The sequence below is a fragment of the Macrosteles quadrilineatus genome, unplaced genomic scaffold, assembly GCF_028750875.1.
Source record: "Macrosteles quadrilineatus isolate MER2022 unplaced genomic scaffold, UCM_ALF_1.0 Scaffold_9__3_contigs__length_116548681, whole genome shotgun sequence".
Taxonomy (NCBI): domain Eukaryota; kingdom Metazoa; phylum Arthropoda; class Insecta; order Hemiptera; family Cicadellidae; genus Macrosteles; species Macrosteles quadrilineatus.
Genome location: NW_026542602.1, coordinates 83,306,032 through 83,323,000, shown reverse-complemented (window position 1 = coordinate 83,323,000; position 16,969 = coordinate 83,306,032). Strand labels below are relative to the sequence as shown.

General features: G+C 30.0%; 1 protein-coding gene across 2 annotated transcripts in view; it reads left to right on the top strand.

The window, feature by feature from the left end:
- The first annotated feature begins 8,487 nt into the window (after positions 1-8,487).
- LOC129002817 (diuretic hormone receptor-like) overlaps positions 8,488-16,969 on the top strand; it is a 35,765-nt gene continuing 27,283 nt past the window's right edge. For both annotated transcript variants that reach the window (XM_054430894.1, XM_054430893.1), the window contains exon 1: positions 8,488-8,576. In XM_054430894.1, the coding sequence (XP_054286869.1) occupies positions 8,574-8,576 (3 nt within the window). In that variant the 5' untranslated portion in view covers positions 8,488-8,573. The remainder of the gene's footprint in view (positions 8,577-16,969) is intronic.

Here is a 16,969-nt window from a genome sequence, read left to right as displayed (position 1 = left end):
ATTTCGGAATCATTATTGCCAGTAATTACTGTGTGTGCTTTGTTTTTATATGCACTATTTGCTTTGTACATATTATGAGTTTGACTGGGTACCATATGAGTATTTTTTACTCTTAAGGATATTTACTGCAAGAACTAAATGTAAACTAAATGTAAATGTAAACTTGTTTATGGGACAACTTAAAATACCTTTATAATTTACCCTTCAATTGATGAAGTAAGTTTTTGAAAGTCTGAATCCTATTATTTCATCATTTGTTTGCTTCCTTTTATTGGTCAAAACTAGAACATAGTAAGCGATAGTCATTATTTTAAACAGACAATCATTACATAATAAAAACAATATTAATTACGACATTAAACAGAAAAATATTTTTTTAGCATTCAAAATTAATGTACAACTTAATACCATATAGCTATTTAATAAAATCCAATATAAAAAGCTAGAGCTATCCAATCTAATACACAGCAAATTAGAGTTTATACACGTATTTTGTTTTTAGATTATGAGTCAAATGTATCCAACTTTTAAAAGGCAATAACATATTTCCTATTTAACTTAAATTTAATGTTTAAGAGTGTCTATTTTAGTATATTTTTTAAATGTTATCATATTTTAACATTTACAGTATAAGACTTGGACTTATAATGAATGAAAGCTTGCAAATAGAAAAGTTATTGACAAATACTACAGGATCTTATTGGACATTATAAAAGCCAGTGCCCAAAATGTCATGTCAAATCATATATACTCATTACATTTAGCGAGCATCAAAAACAGTTCATGTACATATCCAGACATGAGATAACATCACGTAAACGTTTTAAAGTAAGTCACATAAACTCAACCTTGACTTTGCGTGACCACATCACAGCTGCGCGTGACGTCAACATTCTGTAAAGGCGATCTCTAACGCTGAAACATAATCTTCAAACAAAGGTGTTGTAACTTAACACTACCTTGGGTATGTTTTTGTGACATTACACTGCTGATTTTACTGTTTCATAGGTTTAAATATTCTGGGAAAATATTATGTTAGCACGGTAAAGTGTGTATATTATAATATTAGTGAGATTACAGCATAGCTGAAGATACATTATTTTACGGTAAGAAAAATTCTCCAAGTAAGAAAATTAAGATACACAACAATCATTTTTTTAATCCAATCTATATCAAAGCTGTGAAAGCTAATTCAGTTAGTATAATGTGCTATTTATAAGTCCGAGGTATGTATATGGGTCATAAGTCAGAAGCAATATTCTATACCATGGAAGCTCTTTTGTTACATTGGGTTTTCTTTAAGTCTATTAAACAAATTGGTAACCTTATGTCAACAGTGCAAATAAAAAAAATAATAAAAACACACCAAAGTCGATATTATTTAAACGATCATCTATATTCCTTCAATCTTTATATTTCTTAATGTTAGCTCAGTACATATATTGAAAAGTAGTTTTATTTCATTTTATTTAGAAAAACATAGTTAGTCTCTTTTCATTTTACCATTTATTGTTCTGTAGCAACAAAAATAGAATATTATACAAAATTCGCTTATCATATTTAAATTAGCATTAACAGGAGTTATAGGAGAATTAAGTAGGCTAATATCCCTCGTTCAAGTGTATTTAAGTTTTAGAGTTTTATCAGATTTTAAACCTATGTGGCTTCTTTAAGCAAGCATTTGTATTTCTAAAATTAATTGTCTTACATAATATTTAATTTTTACTACACATTCTTTACCCTATTACTTACTAATAAAAATAAAAAATATTTGTAAAATATTCAAAATGAAATACGATTACACTAATGCCTTCATAATGGTTTCCGGCCCATTTGCCAGTTTTTAACACTCCATTACATTTGTTGATTTTAAAGATAAGATATTGAGATTAAGAATTTTCTGCGCAATGTAATGAAATAAAATGTGACATAGTTTAGTGAAATGCATTCAATCTTTTCGAAGTGTTATGCAACAAATATTCAAAGGCGATTCTTTCATAATTCGTATTTAGTAGTCAGCCCAAGATTTCATTGAATCAAGGTTATCTAGCAATTAAAATGTATTAATTGACAGATCAGCTGATATTTTTCGTCAGTAAGGTAAACATTACGCATAGTTTGCCTTTAAAAGTCCCATCTATGCAGCTAAGCTTCTTTTCTTCTCGTTATTAAAAATAACGAGTCCAATTTACATCATGCTTTTGTAATTATAAGTTTTATTTAATTCATTAATAATTTAAGTTAAATAACAAACAAAATACTGGAGCACACTGCAGTGTGTTGTAGTAGCATATTTGTGTAACGCCAGCATTTTCTAATTTGTGTATCCTACAAGCCTCATCATTTTGCATTAAATCTCTTCTTACTTATACTGTAGAGATACAACTTGATATGAGAATGTTACTTTTCATCAATGTCAACAAACTAAAAAAAAAAACATTTCTACATGTTTAAAGAATTTAAATTGGTGTACCCGTCTCTGTTAAAAGATGGAAAATATACCTCAATGTAGTTTTGTAGCTTGTAATGTTAAGTGTTTCTTGTTTGAATAATTAGCATGACTTCAGTTACTGACGTATCAAGTTATTTGCCCTAGTTATCGTTTTATTAGTGTAGAGAACGATACCTTTTAAAAATAATAGAGTTTAAACACTGCAAATTAAGGTAAAACATTTTAATTTTAGCCTCTAGAGGTAAAAAGAACTACTTAAGCTCCAAAACATGTATTTTAACTTCCATTTCAGTATAATGAAAGAACACAGTACTTAAAATAAATTTATAGAAATCATTTAGTTTCGATAAACTAATATTCTTTACATCACCTACAAAGCTAGAGTACTCCAGTCTAATAAATAGTAAAATGATACATATAAAAGCTTTACCAATCTGTGGTTTTGGAAAATTAAATAAAAGAGAAATTCAGATTTTTTATCTGTAAAATTTAGAAACACATTTTGTAAATGAACTGAAGCAATTTGCGGAACAGGTAACGATATCAATCTTTCCTGTGAAAGAAAATTCCCTGTAATCTCGTTTTTGATGAAAAGGATCAAACCCTAAGGACATGGTTTAACGTTCTAGGCTTCTCATATTGAATTTATAAATCACAAAAAATTGATAGGAATACATTTTGTAGCCGTTTTTTAGATGTTCAAATATTTCGTTGTAAGCTTAACATAGGTTCACCTAATATACAGAACAATACAACTGAAAAAAACGTATATTTGATACTAGACAGTAACGTATTTTTATGTTTGGGAGATGTATTCGATGATTATCTGGCCTCGTGTGTACAAAGTACAGTATAAACTGGTTACTCTACATCATGGACGTGTTTCTTTATTCGTGCGCTACAAGTTTGATTTTTTTTTATCAGGAATTAAAAGTGAATTATTGTTATGTGTTTTTGTATATCGTTAAAGTAACCTATTATTTTAGATAGTTAAAATTATGTTTTAATTTTTAGCTGTGTCCCACTACTACACACACAGCACAGCACAGCACAGTACAGTTGCACAGTAACTATCGATAATATACTGGTTTTAAAAAGTGAGCTGGTCTAGTGGTAGAGTACGGGACTCCGCTCCCTCAGGTCCTGGGTTCAAATACCACATATCGCCAATGGTTTTATCTAAGTAATAATGCCCTGCCTCTGGCTTAGCCTAAAGTTATGTGGAAACAAATCCTCGGCAATAGCTTAATTTAAATAAATATTCGTTTTATGCACATAACTAGTAATTTTTTTAATTTGATAAAAGTATTTGATTACAGTTTTTTATTAAAGAGACAGTAAAATGTAACCAGTCTTATATACGTTTTAATGAAATAGTTCAGTAATTAACAACAGGAATGTTTGATTAACTCTTTCAATGGAAACCTCAAGACCGACGCTCTCCAATTGACTTTAATCTCCCGAGACTTAATTGCTTAATAATAATTTCTGTTGTTTGCCGCTTCTATAGGGAAACTATTGTTTAAAACTAATAACAGGAATTTACACTTGTTTTATTATTTTTGGTACATATTGTTGTTGTTGACTATTTGATAGACATTTCGAGTTTGTCTCTCAAACCTTTCTCGTATACACAGGCACTGTAAAATATATGCTGCAAAGCTATGTTTTAAATTTGAAAGTCAGAAACCTTGAGCATCAATCGAAATATCAGTTTTAATTTTTTTTTTAACACATTATCTTAAGAATGTACAAAATAAAAGATAAATGTACACACGTCCTTAAGATAAACCCTGTCCATTCAAAAGTAAATTATTGAAATACTACCTGTAAAATCTCGTGTATGTATATTTATGGATACAGCTTACCTATTTAATGCGTAAAACAGGACGCCAATCAGTAAGCACAAAAGTTAAAGAAATATAAATGTAATAAATATACACATACATCAAGTTTTTTTTTCTTCTAAAACGTAAAAAGGGTATTGAAAAACAACATATTAATAGTTAAATACATTGAATTCTTGAGTGATAACCGATGGTTTGATTTTTTCACAATAAACTGATTCACCAAGAGTCGATATCCTGCAATGGTTTTTGCAATAAATTGTTTCAAATCAATGCGCTAACATGAAAAATATAGTTGAACAGTTGAATATTCAACGTATTGAACCGAGCCACTTCAAATTGAGTGTTTGTAGAATAGTATCGTAAACAATACTGACAGAGTGCTTCTCTCTGTGGATATTTGTTAGCAAAGGGTGAATACGGTAGGCGAATATTTACGAATATTTCCACTGTGTGTAACTGAGAAATTATATTTTAGATTGAAAATTATCAATGAAAGCTTTTATATTATTCCAAATATTAATACAAACAATTTTCATTAGATTAGTAAATCAATAACATACATTCTTCATCTATATAATTAATACGCTACATGAAACTTTGTCGGTTGAACTCCTTCGCCATTTCTTAACCGATTTTATCCATTGACGTCTCATTGGAAAGAGCGTGTCGCGTAGATTTGCAAACTGGCCTTACATTTTCGAAAAAGCCCCTTGGGCTCTGCCCCAGTGGCTTTGAAAGTTCCCATGTTATCCTTATGAAGAACATAATTGTTTACATTTTGATCAGCTGTATAATTTAATTGCTGTTATTTATTTTCCAATTCAACGAAACGCATAGGTTACATTTACTGATTTGGTTGAAATTAAATACAATGTAAAAAATCGAGAAAGCCTGGGCAATTTGATATATTTTACCAAAAAATAAAAATTAATTGACAGGGCACTGAATTTTTGATCAATAATTGAAAGAACCGATTTTTTACCATGGAAACATAGGAGTCATAGAACACCACCAAGTAGAAAAAATAGAGATTAAAAAAAACATTTACAATCGTTATCATCCTAAATAATGAAGAGCATTTACAAGATGAAGATTCCCACAAACAATGAACAGGGATGTTAGCCAAAGTGTTACTATTTTGTAGTAAACACTGACTTAACTTTATGATGATCGGCAAAGGAAAACACTCTAGGGCTGAATTAAACTGGTACGGCAAGGACATTAAATATATGTTTTAATAAAAGTCAAGTGATTTTAAAATAATATGACTACATCCAAGAAACCTTAATAAAACTTTCACTGAAGGATTTGCATTATTCACATTTAAGGGAAACAAAAAACCATCTGAACGACATTTGGCCTTTCAATTCTGCATTTTTTTCAGGTAAATATAACTTACGTTATAACAGTAACTAGGTAGCCAAAAATTGAAGCAAATAAAATTATGACAGAGAGGTTATGCAGAAAAACAGGCAGTTCTTAAGTAATGTAAACAAAATGTCATCGCTATAAAAAATTACTGAAATTTGTAAACATACTAGCGACAACGGGTAGTACTATGCAGACTACATCATCATTGACGAAGATCAACCTGGACCACCTAATGCGGCTATAAGTGGGAATGATATGTAGAATACACTAAAAAACCAGATCAGCTTTTGAAAAATGATCAAATATTTACTAGAAATGTTGATTATATGTAACTGTTAGTCACGTAATCTATGAGCTGAGTCTTTTAAACTCATCGGAAATTATGACTTTTATTCGCTTTTAAATAAGTTAATTATTTGTTTTTAAATACTGTAATTACTTTACTTCTTTGCAATTGCTCGATTTCGAGCAACATGTACACTAGTAGGATATTATTTCCTTAGTTACCTTGACGGACAATGTTTCCAAACTAACATTTGCAAAAGTTTTTTTTTTAGTTCAGTATTTCTCAGTGCTGTAAATGCTTTTAAAAACTAATTTCAGCTATGAAATTTAACATGTTTTTCAAACTAAACAAACTACAGTCTTAAAAACATATAAACTACAAAAAAATCGCTTTGGCAACTGACTATTAACGACCTTATCTTTGAACTCAACATTTATAGTGATTTAAATTATTTGTACTTCCTCAAAAATATAAACAATAATATGTTTTTAAGCCTAAAGGAGGTAGTAAAATATAATTTGAATACTACTAAATACTACTTAAATACTACAAATTATTGAATTCTTCTTCCAAACAATAATTTAGTATCACATCTCTGTCCTTCATGAGGCTCATCTATTGTACAGAATTAATAGAACTTAAGATTAATACTTACAGTACTTCCTGATCAATTCTTTATCCACTTCATTTTAAGATAGCATATCCAAACATAAGTTCTTTAATAAAACAGTACAACAAATCGTACATTAATTTAATATATCCAACATGTTCAATGTATTATTATACAAACTCAGTCCTCCAGATATTGACTTTTTGCAGTACCGACTTAAACTTTGTAAAGTTCTTGTTATTGAGATGATATCCTCTGGTTGGCAGTGTAATAACTCCAGGACTTTGATGAATGACGTGATCGTGGCCTGTACGCTGATAGGCCGGTCGAAGTCTTAGACTTAGCTGAGCTTAGCGTACTAAGATCTACAAACTTAGCTTGTTTGTAATCGATTTATGATTGGCAGTGCTGGCATACTAAAGATATAGACATACATTGTATTGCTATATTTTATAGGTGACAATTCATCTCCAGAGGACCAATTAATTAGTCTACATATTGGAATAAGCTGCACATTGTGTGGTTACTCAATAATTCATGTGTAGAATGTCATCTTGATGTATAACATTCTTTGTCACTTTTCCTCCCCAGTTAGATACTCATGCTTTTAAAAGTAAGCTGGTAATGATTGTGAGTGAATGTTTATTTGGGAACCTCTTAATTCTCACTACAAGCAAAGAATAAACACAATGATACATAGCGATGTTACATAAGTGTGTGATATTTTTTATGTTGATATTTAACGTCTCAAAGTTAGTAACCTTACAATTATGCTGTTAATAATTCTGTGATAAAAAAAAAAATCTCTTTAGCCCAGTTATTAATAATATAAGCTCATAAAATTACGAAACAATAAAATATGCCCAATAATAATAAACTAAACCGATGTAATATGATTATTCAAATCTTTCACACCAAATACAAACCCTGGTTGTCAATTGTATCCAAAGTATTAGGAGTTTACAGTTAATTGCGTGATATAATCCATACACCAGATGTCCTCAATAAATTATAAAATTAAATATTTGCAAATGTGTTTAGTTAAAAATGAACAATTATGGCAATCGATTTCAGTTTTTAAGTACGTGCCTACATAATGTAAAGTTAATGTTAAAAAAAGAATGATGGACGAGGAATTTATTTTGGAAATTGACTTGACAATAACGAAGAGCAAGAAGCCCCAGGAGAAATATGTTATGACAAACACAGCTGCTGCCAAGACTGTCATTGCAGTGGAGATCCCAATGGTTGTTCGGTACTTTACAAAAATTAGCTTTGTACATTTATGTAATGAACAGTTTTAATCTGTAAATAACGTTGAAGTTATAAATTGTAAGTTTTAAGTATGAGTTTTTAATTAGTAGGTTAAATTAGTGAGGCCCCAACGAATTTCATTCTTATTTCCTCATACCTCCAGGAAATAATTTAAAGACTCAACATAAAGAAATCTTATAACAAAATGAAGCAAAATCAATCGTAGTGAGAACCAAAACACAATTAATCTTCAAAAATACTAGGACTTTTAAATGCAATCATTTAACATTTGATGTACAAACTGACCTTAAATGTTGATGATGCGGGAGGGCTTACAGGATTCTATTTTCAAAGTGTACTACTAAAGGCAAGATAATTTATCCTGGATTAATTCTCTTTTTTGTAGCAATACCATTCAAAAATGTTAAAATTGTGAATATTTGTATCTGTTAATGATGGAATCCTCACAGACGATTCCAAATTACAATTGGATTGAATTCAATTCATTGTGTCAAGATGGATACGTGGAATACGCGATTAATTTTCACCCCCACTTCCAGCCCATGTGTGCTCAGGTCAGTTTTCAGTAGTGGGGCTGATCAGCTGATCTATTAGTCAGTTCTCGGCTGGTCCACCAGTGAGCGCGCGTGTCGTGTTGGTTGTCATTCGACTGTGCGACTTCGTGCTTAACGGACGTGTTCGGTCATGCCGCTGCCGTATTAATTTTATGGACCATGGCTACATATTAATATGGTAATTATTTATAAGAGATTGCATTCGTAAGCTTCCAGTTTATTATAATAATTACTAAGGTTTTAATGTACGTCTAGTTTATATGAATCGGAATGTTTTTTAAAATATATTTAACAATGATAAATAGGAAATTGTGTAGGCCTATATCTTATAGCTGACATAGATTCGTAACACAATAATTTACTTAGGTTTTTGACTAGAAGTGAAATTGTTGCATACATTTTGTAAAATCTATAACTTCATTAGTAATTTAATGTGTGATTAAAACTTAACAGATACAATTTTTATTGTGGACCTATTTATATAAATAAGTTTAGCCACTAAACTTGGTCAATAAATACGACCTTAAATTTCTGGCCGCCTGAATCACAAAAATTTGTAATTATGTTCCCCACATTTCAATGATGAATATAAAAATATTAGCTTTTCCTCAACTTATAACGTGACACCGGTAGCTAGTTCATCAAGTCATGATAGACTAACATTAAACAGCAATTACAAAATAATATTTGCTTTAATTGTACAGAACAAAAATATCAACAGCTTTCAAATATCAGTATTTTTTTAAATTTAAGTAGAATATTGAAATTCCTTAGTTCGATCTTAAATTATCAATCTAAAGGTTCACATTTTAATAATTGGCCAATATAACAATACCTACATCGTATTTTGGAAAATTTCTAAGAAGCTGTATGTACAAATTCACTTTACTCTTAATATTCAAGAAATACTAATGTCCAATAACACGTTAGATTAGAAACGAAAAACATTTCTCCAATATATGTAAATGAGAAAACTAATTCATTTATATTGTATTCACTTGTTTTCACTACCGTTAGGGATTGTGCTCAATAGCATTATACAAATAATTCATAGCTTCTTTGGTAAATAATATCCAGCTGTAAGCTAATGAATCCATCTTGCTAGAGGGATAATTAAGCACTAATCCCAATCCCAAAGTGCGTCTATGAAATAACAATGTAATAAGCAATGTAATAACAATGTAATAAGCAATGTAATAACAATGTAATAAGCAATGTAATTATCTATATAAATATGTAAATAATTACTTCGTCATCAGCACAAAATGTGTTGTTTTTTGAACATTTTCCAATTAATATTTTTCCACCTCAATTTCCTTAAAATTATTTTGTGAAGCAGGAAACTGGCCATAAAATAAATAGTTAGCAAAGTTGGGTGTGGCGACAGGCCAAAGTTTCCGTCATATCGACGATACTTGAAGCTTAAATGGCATAGTTTACTTCACAGCTGTTTTCAAAGATCGTACTCATGAAAATATACTTCTGGACCTTTTACAAAGAGACGTCTTCAAAACACAGGTTAAAAAGCTAACTGTTTTGAAAATGGTGGTCAGCTTTAGTTATTTATTTTATAAGGGTTAATCCGTATCACCCATAAATATAAAATATGTTACAATATTTTCAAACAATATCAGGTGAACCCCTAAAACATTGAGCAAATAACACTTCATCATCAATAACGCATCATCTTCGAAAAATCATCCATACATCATCTATGAACGAACGTTGTGGTAGATTTTTTGATTAAATGTTCTTTTCCTAACCTGGTACCAGTTTAAGACTGACTGCTAGCCTTCTAATTCTACAATTTATATTCCCCACTGGCATTTTACTTTGACGAAGCTTTTAGTGAAATTGGGGGTTCATGGAGGAAGGCCATTTCTTGACATTTTTGTTTGGTGTACATTCAATTGGTTCAAAGAATATATTGATTTGGGTATTGAACAATTCCTAGTGATAGAATTTCCATGATAATATTGTTATAAGATTGATAGGGATGTAGTATTATTTAAACTAAACGTTTAACTGAATGAATATTTAAATTTCAAGGGAAAATAAATAAACACTTTTGGCCTTAAAATACAGTATATTTTAAAGCCTGTTATATACTTAAACAATCACAAACCAAAATCGCCTAATAGTCCACAATTAAATGGAGGATTACACGTTTACCAAACAAACCACTAACCTAAAGTAAAAGAATAAACAGTCGGTATCACAAAATTATAAATAAATAGATTCCTCAGCTACAAAAAAATAGCATTGAATAGAATAATACATAAACAGGAGTCCTTAGAACTTATTAAAATTAATGTTATATTATTTGTATGAAATAAATTTGACTACTTCAAGGGAATATTTAAGTGGAAATCAGGCCGGATAAAGAAATTTACTTAGTCTGCAGGTTTTCTGTGACGGGGGTATTTTAAACTAAATGATTGTGAAGAGAAATACTGTATTGGTTATTAGAGTATTTAATTTTTACTCAACGTAATGATTAGTAACCATACAAATTGAGATTTCTAATTAACAATGACAGCTAGACCCAGATACGAACCATTGAAAAGCACCTGCATTGACCAAAGAGATACCCTTTGGATTACGAGGCGAGCCTTGTTCAGTCCAGCTGTGTAATAATAAAAAAAGTAATAAAAAAAATGAAATTGGAATTTATTATGATTATGTTTAGGATTTAAAAATATTCAAAATTTAATTTGAAGATATTATTTAGTATCATGTATTTTAGTTTAAAATGCAGTAGTAGAAAATAAATGATAATGTGGATATAACTTCAAAGCTCTTGCTAGATAATGTGGCCATAAAGGTTTGGTTGCAAAACTAGGTTGACTTATGGTTATGATCGATGCAGTTTTTGGCAAGTTTGGATGGTAGTGCTGTTCTAAAACGGTTCTGCACTCTGATCATCTTTTGTATAATAGATGAGTAAACATTTTAGATATACCGGAAGATTTATTCATTTATTTCAAAACGCACAATTTTGATTGGCCAGTAAATTGAGTAATGTAATGTAATAACCTGTAAAACAAATAAATAGTGTGGATAGTTATACTCAATAAGTGAACATCGAAAGCATAAGGTTTCGTACACAAAACACGTGCCAATTTTATTAGACTGGTAAATGTCTAAATGTAAAAAAATTATATCCCTTTCTCAACTTCAATTTTTGTTAAGTACAAACCATTTAATTAAATTCTAAATGTTATACGTGGTTTATTCTGTATTAATTCTTTTGAGTTCTCTTTTGATACATGAGATTGAAAATTATTTGAATACTACTTTTCGTACACATTTGCCTTTTAATTTGATCTATTTGTTACATTTGGTTTGTTTTGTAAACAACGCTGCTATCATATCTGCTACTTTGGTTAACTGCCTGAAACTGAAAGCAGAATTTCAGTTGAAGTTAAACTGTTTAACTCCATTAATATATTTTCGTTCATCCTTAAACAATTGTGATTTTCCCAGAGGTCGAAAACACAGTTTATTTGAATTCATACATAGTATACATACATGCAATTAGTTAAAAACGTGTAAAACTACCTCTATTCCAACGAGTTCACGAACCATCATGTTTAGGCTACAGGAACGGGTTTTTTGGAGGTAAACATTGCTTCTTCCCGATCTAGATGAAGCTTAGCTATAAAGCTTAGCAATTTCTTTCCAAACCATTTTGTGAAGCTTAACGAAAAATTTAATTCAGTATATTGCCGCGCAATTGTATGAGTCGTGGTTTCATATAAAAATATAATGATACAAAATATCTTATTAACATTTTAATAAAAACTATTACTTACCTTCTCTGTAGCGGAAAACTTAATTACTTATTGACATTCATGTTATTTACGTAAGAAATCAATATATCATTATCATTTTCAATGGAATATTTTAGTGGGCGTTTTATTATTCAGCAGATTTGTTGCGGCGCGGGTATTTTTATTTTTCAAAGTATTGAATTAAAAATGAACATAATATGTATATCCGAAACTATTTTACTTCCTTCCAGAAGGCAGGCCTATAACATTATTGTAAGGAGACATTATCATAATCTTGAAACATAATTCTTTTTCTACGCCAGTGGCGTTTTAATTCAAGTAAAAGATGGTTTAGGTCAAATACTTTCAAGGGAATGCGGTTCAAATCTATTAAAGGTTTGTGGATGCGCCGAGAAATGATCCCGTCCCTCCATCACCGAAGTCCGAGGCGCTAACCACTGGGCTGGCAACGAACCCAATTGTTTTTTATATACACACAAAAAAACTTAATAGAATATACAAATATGTGTGTTGTAAACTAAGGGTAAGTTTAAGCGAAGAACGATATTCAGGCCAAAACTACAAATATCATACAAACTTTAAGAAACAACAAAATTTAATACGCAATTGTCAGAGTTGCAAGCATAATAATACTCAAAGAATTGTTTTACTTGTAATATTAAACTATATAACACTTATCTACAAACACTATTTTTATTAAGTTAGTAATGTTTGAAGTATAAATTTAAAGTCAGAACGTCACGTATATTTGTTTTTATAGTTCACTGATGATTTAGGATAATTTTTGCTAGTAGAAATATTGAAACTGGCTGCATACAGCTTTCTACATTTATACTGAGTTGTAATGTCGAAGAAAAAACTTTGTATATAATTACAGTATAAATAATAACTTTATTTTTAGCCTACACGACAAAAAATACAAATGCAAATAGCAGAATTATTTTTTATAAAGGTGCAAAATGTGTACGCTGCCATACAATTTGCTCTGTGATTATTTTAAAGTATTCATTTGATATCATAATAAATATGTTTTTCATACACAAAGTCGCAAGCAATTAAGAAAGTTCTTCAGCATAAAATATTCAAGCTGAATTTGCATCCTTGTGTAGGGAAGGAATTTCAATATTTCCCTCCCGGTGGTCCATATAAGAGATATATTTAAACCAGCCTGAGAAACTCGTATAAATCATTTCCTCTTGTCGTCAAGTTAAAAATTTGTGTTGCAGAATTATGGAAATAGCCTTAACTTGTTTTTCAAAAGCAGTAGTAAATTATATTATTTCATAAAACTCATCTGTGTCCCTAACTTTTAATCTTCAATAAATATGCACTACAATATGCTTACTAATTTGAATATGCTTGCAAATAAGTAAATTCCTTTAATCCAAATAATTCTTATCATTTTATCATCCTGTACATCATCGTAAATCTTAATTTTCATACAATTGATTGCATCGTCTGACCCCATAAATTCTCCTGAATTAATTTAAGTTAATGCTTTTTTGAAACAATAAAGGATTCACTATACATAAGATAGAATATTGAAATAGTTTAGTTTAGTACCCGTAAAAAAGTAACACTCATACGTTTTACGAAAACCCGTAAAACCTTTACAAGCAGTAAAACTGACCAAGACCTTTGGTAAGTTTTTTACCTCTTTCAAATTAGATTACAACTATGTGCGTATTTCTGCATTTATTTCCATACTGAACTTAACATTGGAGTTTTACACGTTCTAATCATTTCAAGTGCAAAATAAGTCATTTGATATGACCATATTCTTTTAACATGTGGTTAAAAATGTAAGTGCACTAAGCTTTTTACTACTCTTAAACATATTTTTGTAATTATTTACAACTTCAATATATACGGTAGGGGCTTCTGACCCCGCATACATAAATAAATGCGGTGTGACTGACAATTAATTTTCAAGAATAACAACATTTTCTGATGAGTGAGTTAAAAAAAATGTTCAAAATAATTATATATAAAACAAAAATTTGTTTCTCTTTTATACTAACTTGGTTATACATGGATAACTTGAGGTGTAAATACAAAATAACACACGTAACAAATCATTGCAAGTAAGATTCTACCAGACACAAAATATACTAAATTAAATAATCAATTATTTGCTTACAACTAAGTAAAAATGCTTACAAAACAATAAACTCTATTTATTCTTAATAAACGGAAATATTTAGGGAAAAATTTAGGGCCTCACATGCAAAGCCTGATTTTAGATTCCAGCACCCACAAATTAAAAGAAAAGACTAAAACAATACAAGGAACGAAAAAATTCCTAACATGTATTTAGATGTTGTTCAAAGATTTATTGCGGACATTTTCCATCAGGATGGTAAAAGCAATACACATAGTTTCGGGATCTGGAATCTGATCCCGTCTTCAGGTGAAAAAACTTAACTGACACATTACAACTAGCAATACACAAACGCCCAACCTAAGTTGGAATACACTACAGAGAGTAGCAGTAAAAAAATATGCACTATATAGCAGTCAAGTATATACAATAACATATATAATATACAATACAATATACAATAACATGCAAATGATAACCAATCACAAAACACTATAGTCTATATAAGGTGATGGGTAAACAGCTCACACAATGGAACACTAATCGCATAGTTCGCAATGACTCCACCAATGAGACCAAAGCATCATGGCCGACCAATCCGAAACACGGAGACAACCGGAGATGACAACGGTGAAAATGGGTGGAATGGAGGACATATTTACATTTATTTTAATATTATTAACACTCAAAATAGTGTTATTCTAAGTTGACGATAGTAACATAATAATACTCGAAATGTTGTGAATTATGGAGAGTAAAAACTAACTATTTAAATTTATTATAATTTAAACATTTTTTCCAGAAATTATTTTATTTCAACCTAGTTTATAGGCTGTTTTTTACAAATCTGACACAGTTTATTTGTTCATTATTAAAAGAAACAATAATAATATGCATTATTTATATATTTCATATGCATTGTTTTACAGGTTTGATTTTTATGTCCTATTTTACTTTTAACATAATTAATTTGTGTATTTCATAATGTTGTCTTGGAAGCGTTTGGTTAAGTGTCGGAAGGATGTAGGCATAACGATAAAAGCTTTGGCTCTTATACCTTCGTAAAACGTGTCGAGTACTTTCTAAGTGTAATAAAGGCTTCTTGCCAAGTTTCTAAAAAGATTACTAATTTGTTACTCAATATCATAAAACAGTACTTTGTGTTTAGGCTTTATTTACAAAACATATTGTAAGATTACAATAAGGATTGATGGAATATTATACGTTATAATGAATGTTGTGAAAAGTTTATATTGATTTGATTGTAATGGGTTGGGTTATCAATTTAGTATATTTTTACATAAGGACGTTTGGTAAGGTTCTGTCATTAAATAAGAGCGTTTTTCTGTGTGAATACTGTAATAAAAAAACCGGTGGAACTCCTCGAAACAAGACCAAGAACCAGTGTGTAAGTGCATAGCTTCCATGCTGAGAGTCACGACCATAGTCCGATGATTCGTTCATAGTCAGGCCACCAGTGCCGATCGTGTCGTTTGGTTTGTCACTAGTGTCCCTGTTGCTCGAATTCGAACAATTGCTAAGTATTACAGGCGTTATTTTAAAACAAATAAAATAATTTCTGATGTTTTTAAATGATTCGACTCAAAGATTATGGAAATACTCAATATGTACATAACAGATCGATATTATCAACATTTCTTGTAAATATCTTATTAATTTTCAAAAGCTGATCTTGTTTTTTTAGAGTTTTGTTTAAATAGCCTAACTCATAGCCGCATTAGGTTGTCCATAATAACGATTATAAATATATAAAAACACATTATTGTTATTTCTTCTCCTTGGTGGTGTTCAATGACTTTCCTATGATTCCATTGTTTGCAAATCGGCTTTTTCAATGATTACTAAGAAATGCATTACGGTTTTAATTCAGTTTTCATTTTAGTATATAAATTTATCCAGTCTCTCTCGCTTTGTCCATTGTAATATTCACGCCAACCCAAATCCAAATAATACATATTTAATTTCAACCAAGTAAGTTAATGTTTGTAGCAAACTATTAAATTAGCAAACTTATTGACTGTTTACAGTTAACATATATTCTTCTTCTCACTTTTGATTTATGAAAACAGCTGGAGTTTCATAACAAAGTTTGTTTCCCATGTTAATCTTATGGAGAAATACGAAACTTTAAAGGGCCCCATGGCCTCACTCTCTAATTATTTCCCTAAAAAGAAAGTTTCCTGCATAACTTCACGTTTCGCTCTTCCTAATGACACCAAAAACATGTCAATCGGTTCGGTAGTTTCGGAGGAGTAATTGTCATGAAAAAACCTGCTTGCGTATTAAATAAGTATATATATAGATATAGATTAAGTACAGTAATTTTGTCCTCACGTCACAATTCTGAATGGACGTATTCGGCCACTTTACTGCTGACTTATTATTTCATAAAAAGGTGTTTACCTTGTCAACAAAATAATAACTTAAGGAATTTATCAGACAAGCATTATTTATTTAAATTTTGGATCATGGTTTAGTTGAGAAATATAGCGTCATAAGTTCGAACATTTTAAGGCAATAGGTTAGTCTACATTATTTATATAGTACTAGTTAAGACGATGTAACGAATTTAGTTCAAATCACTTAGATAACAAGTAAACTAACATATAAATATTTTGTGTTATTTAGACCTTTAATTAAAAACTATTTGCTCGA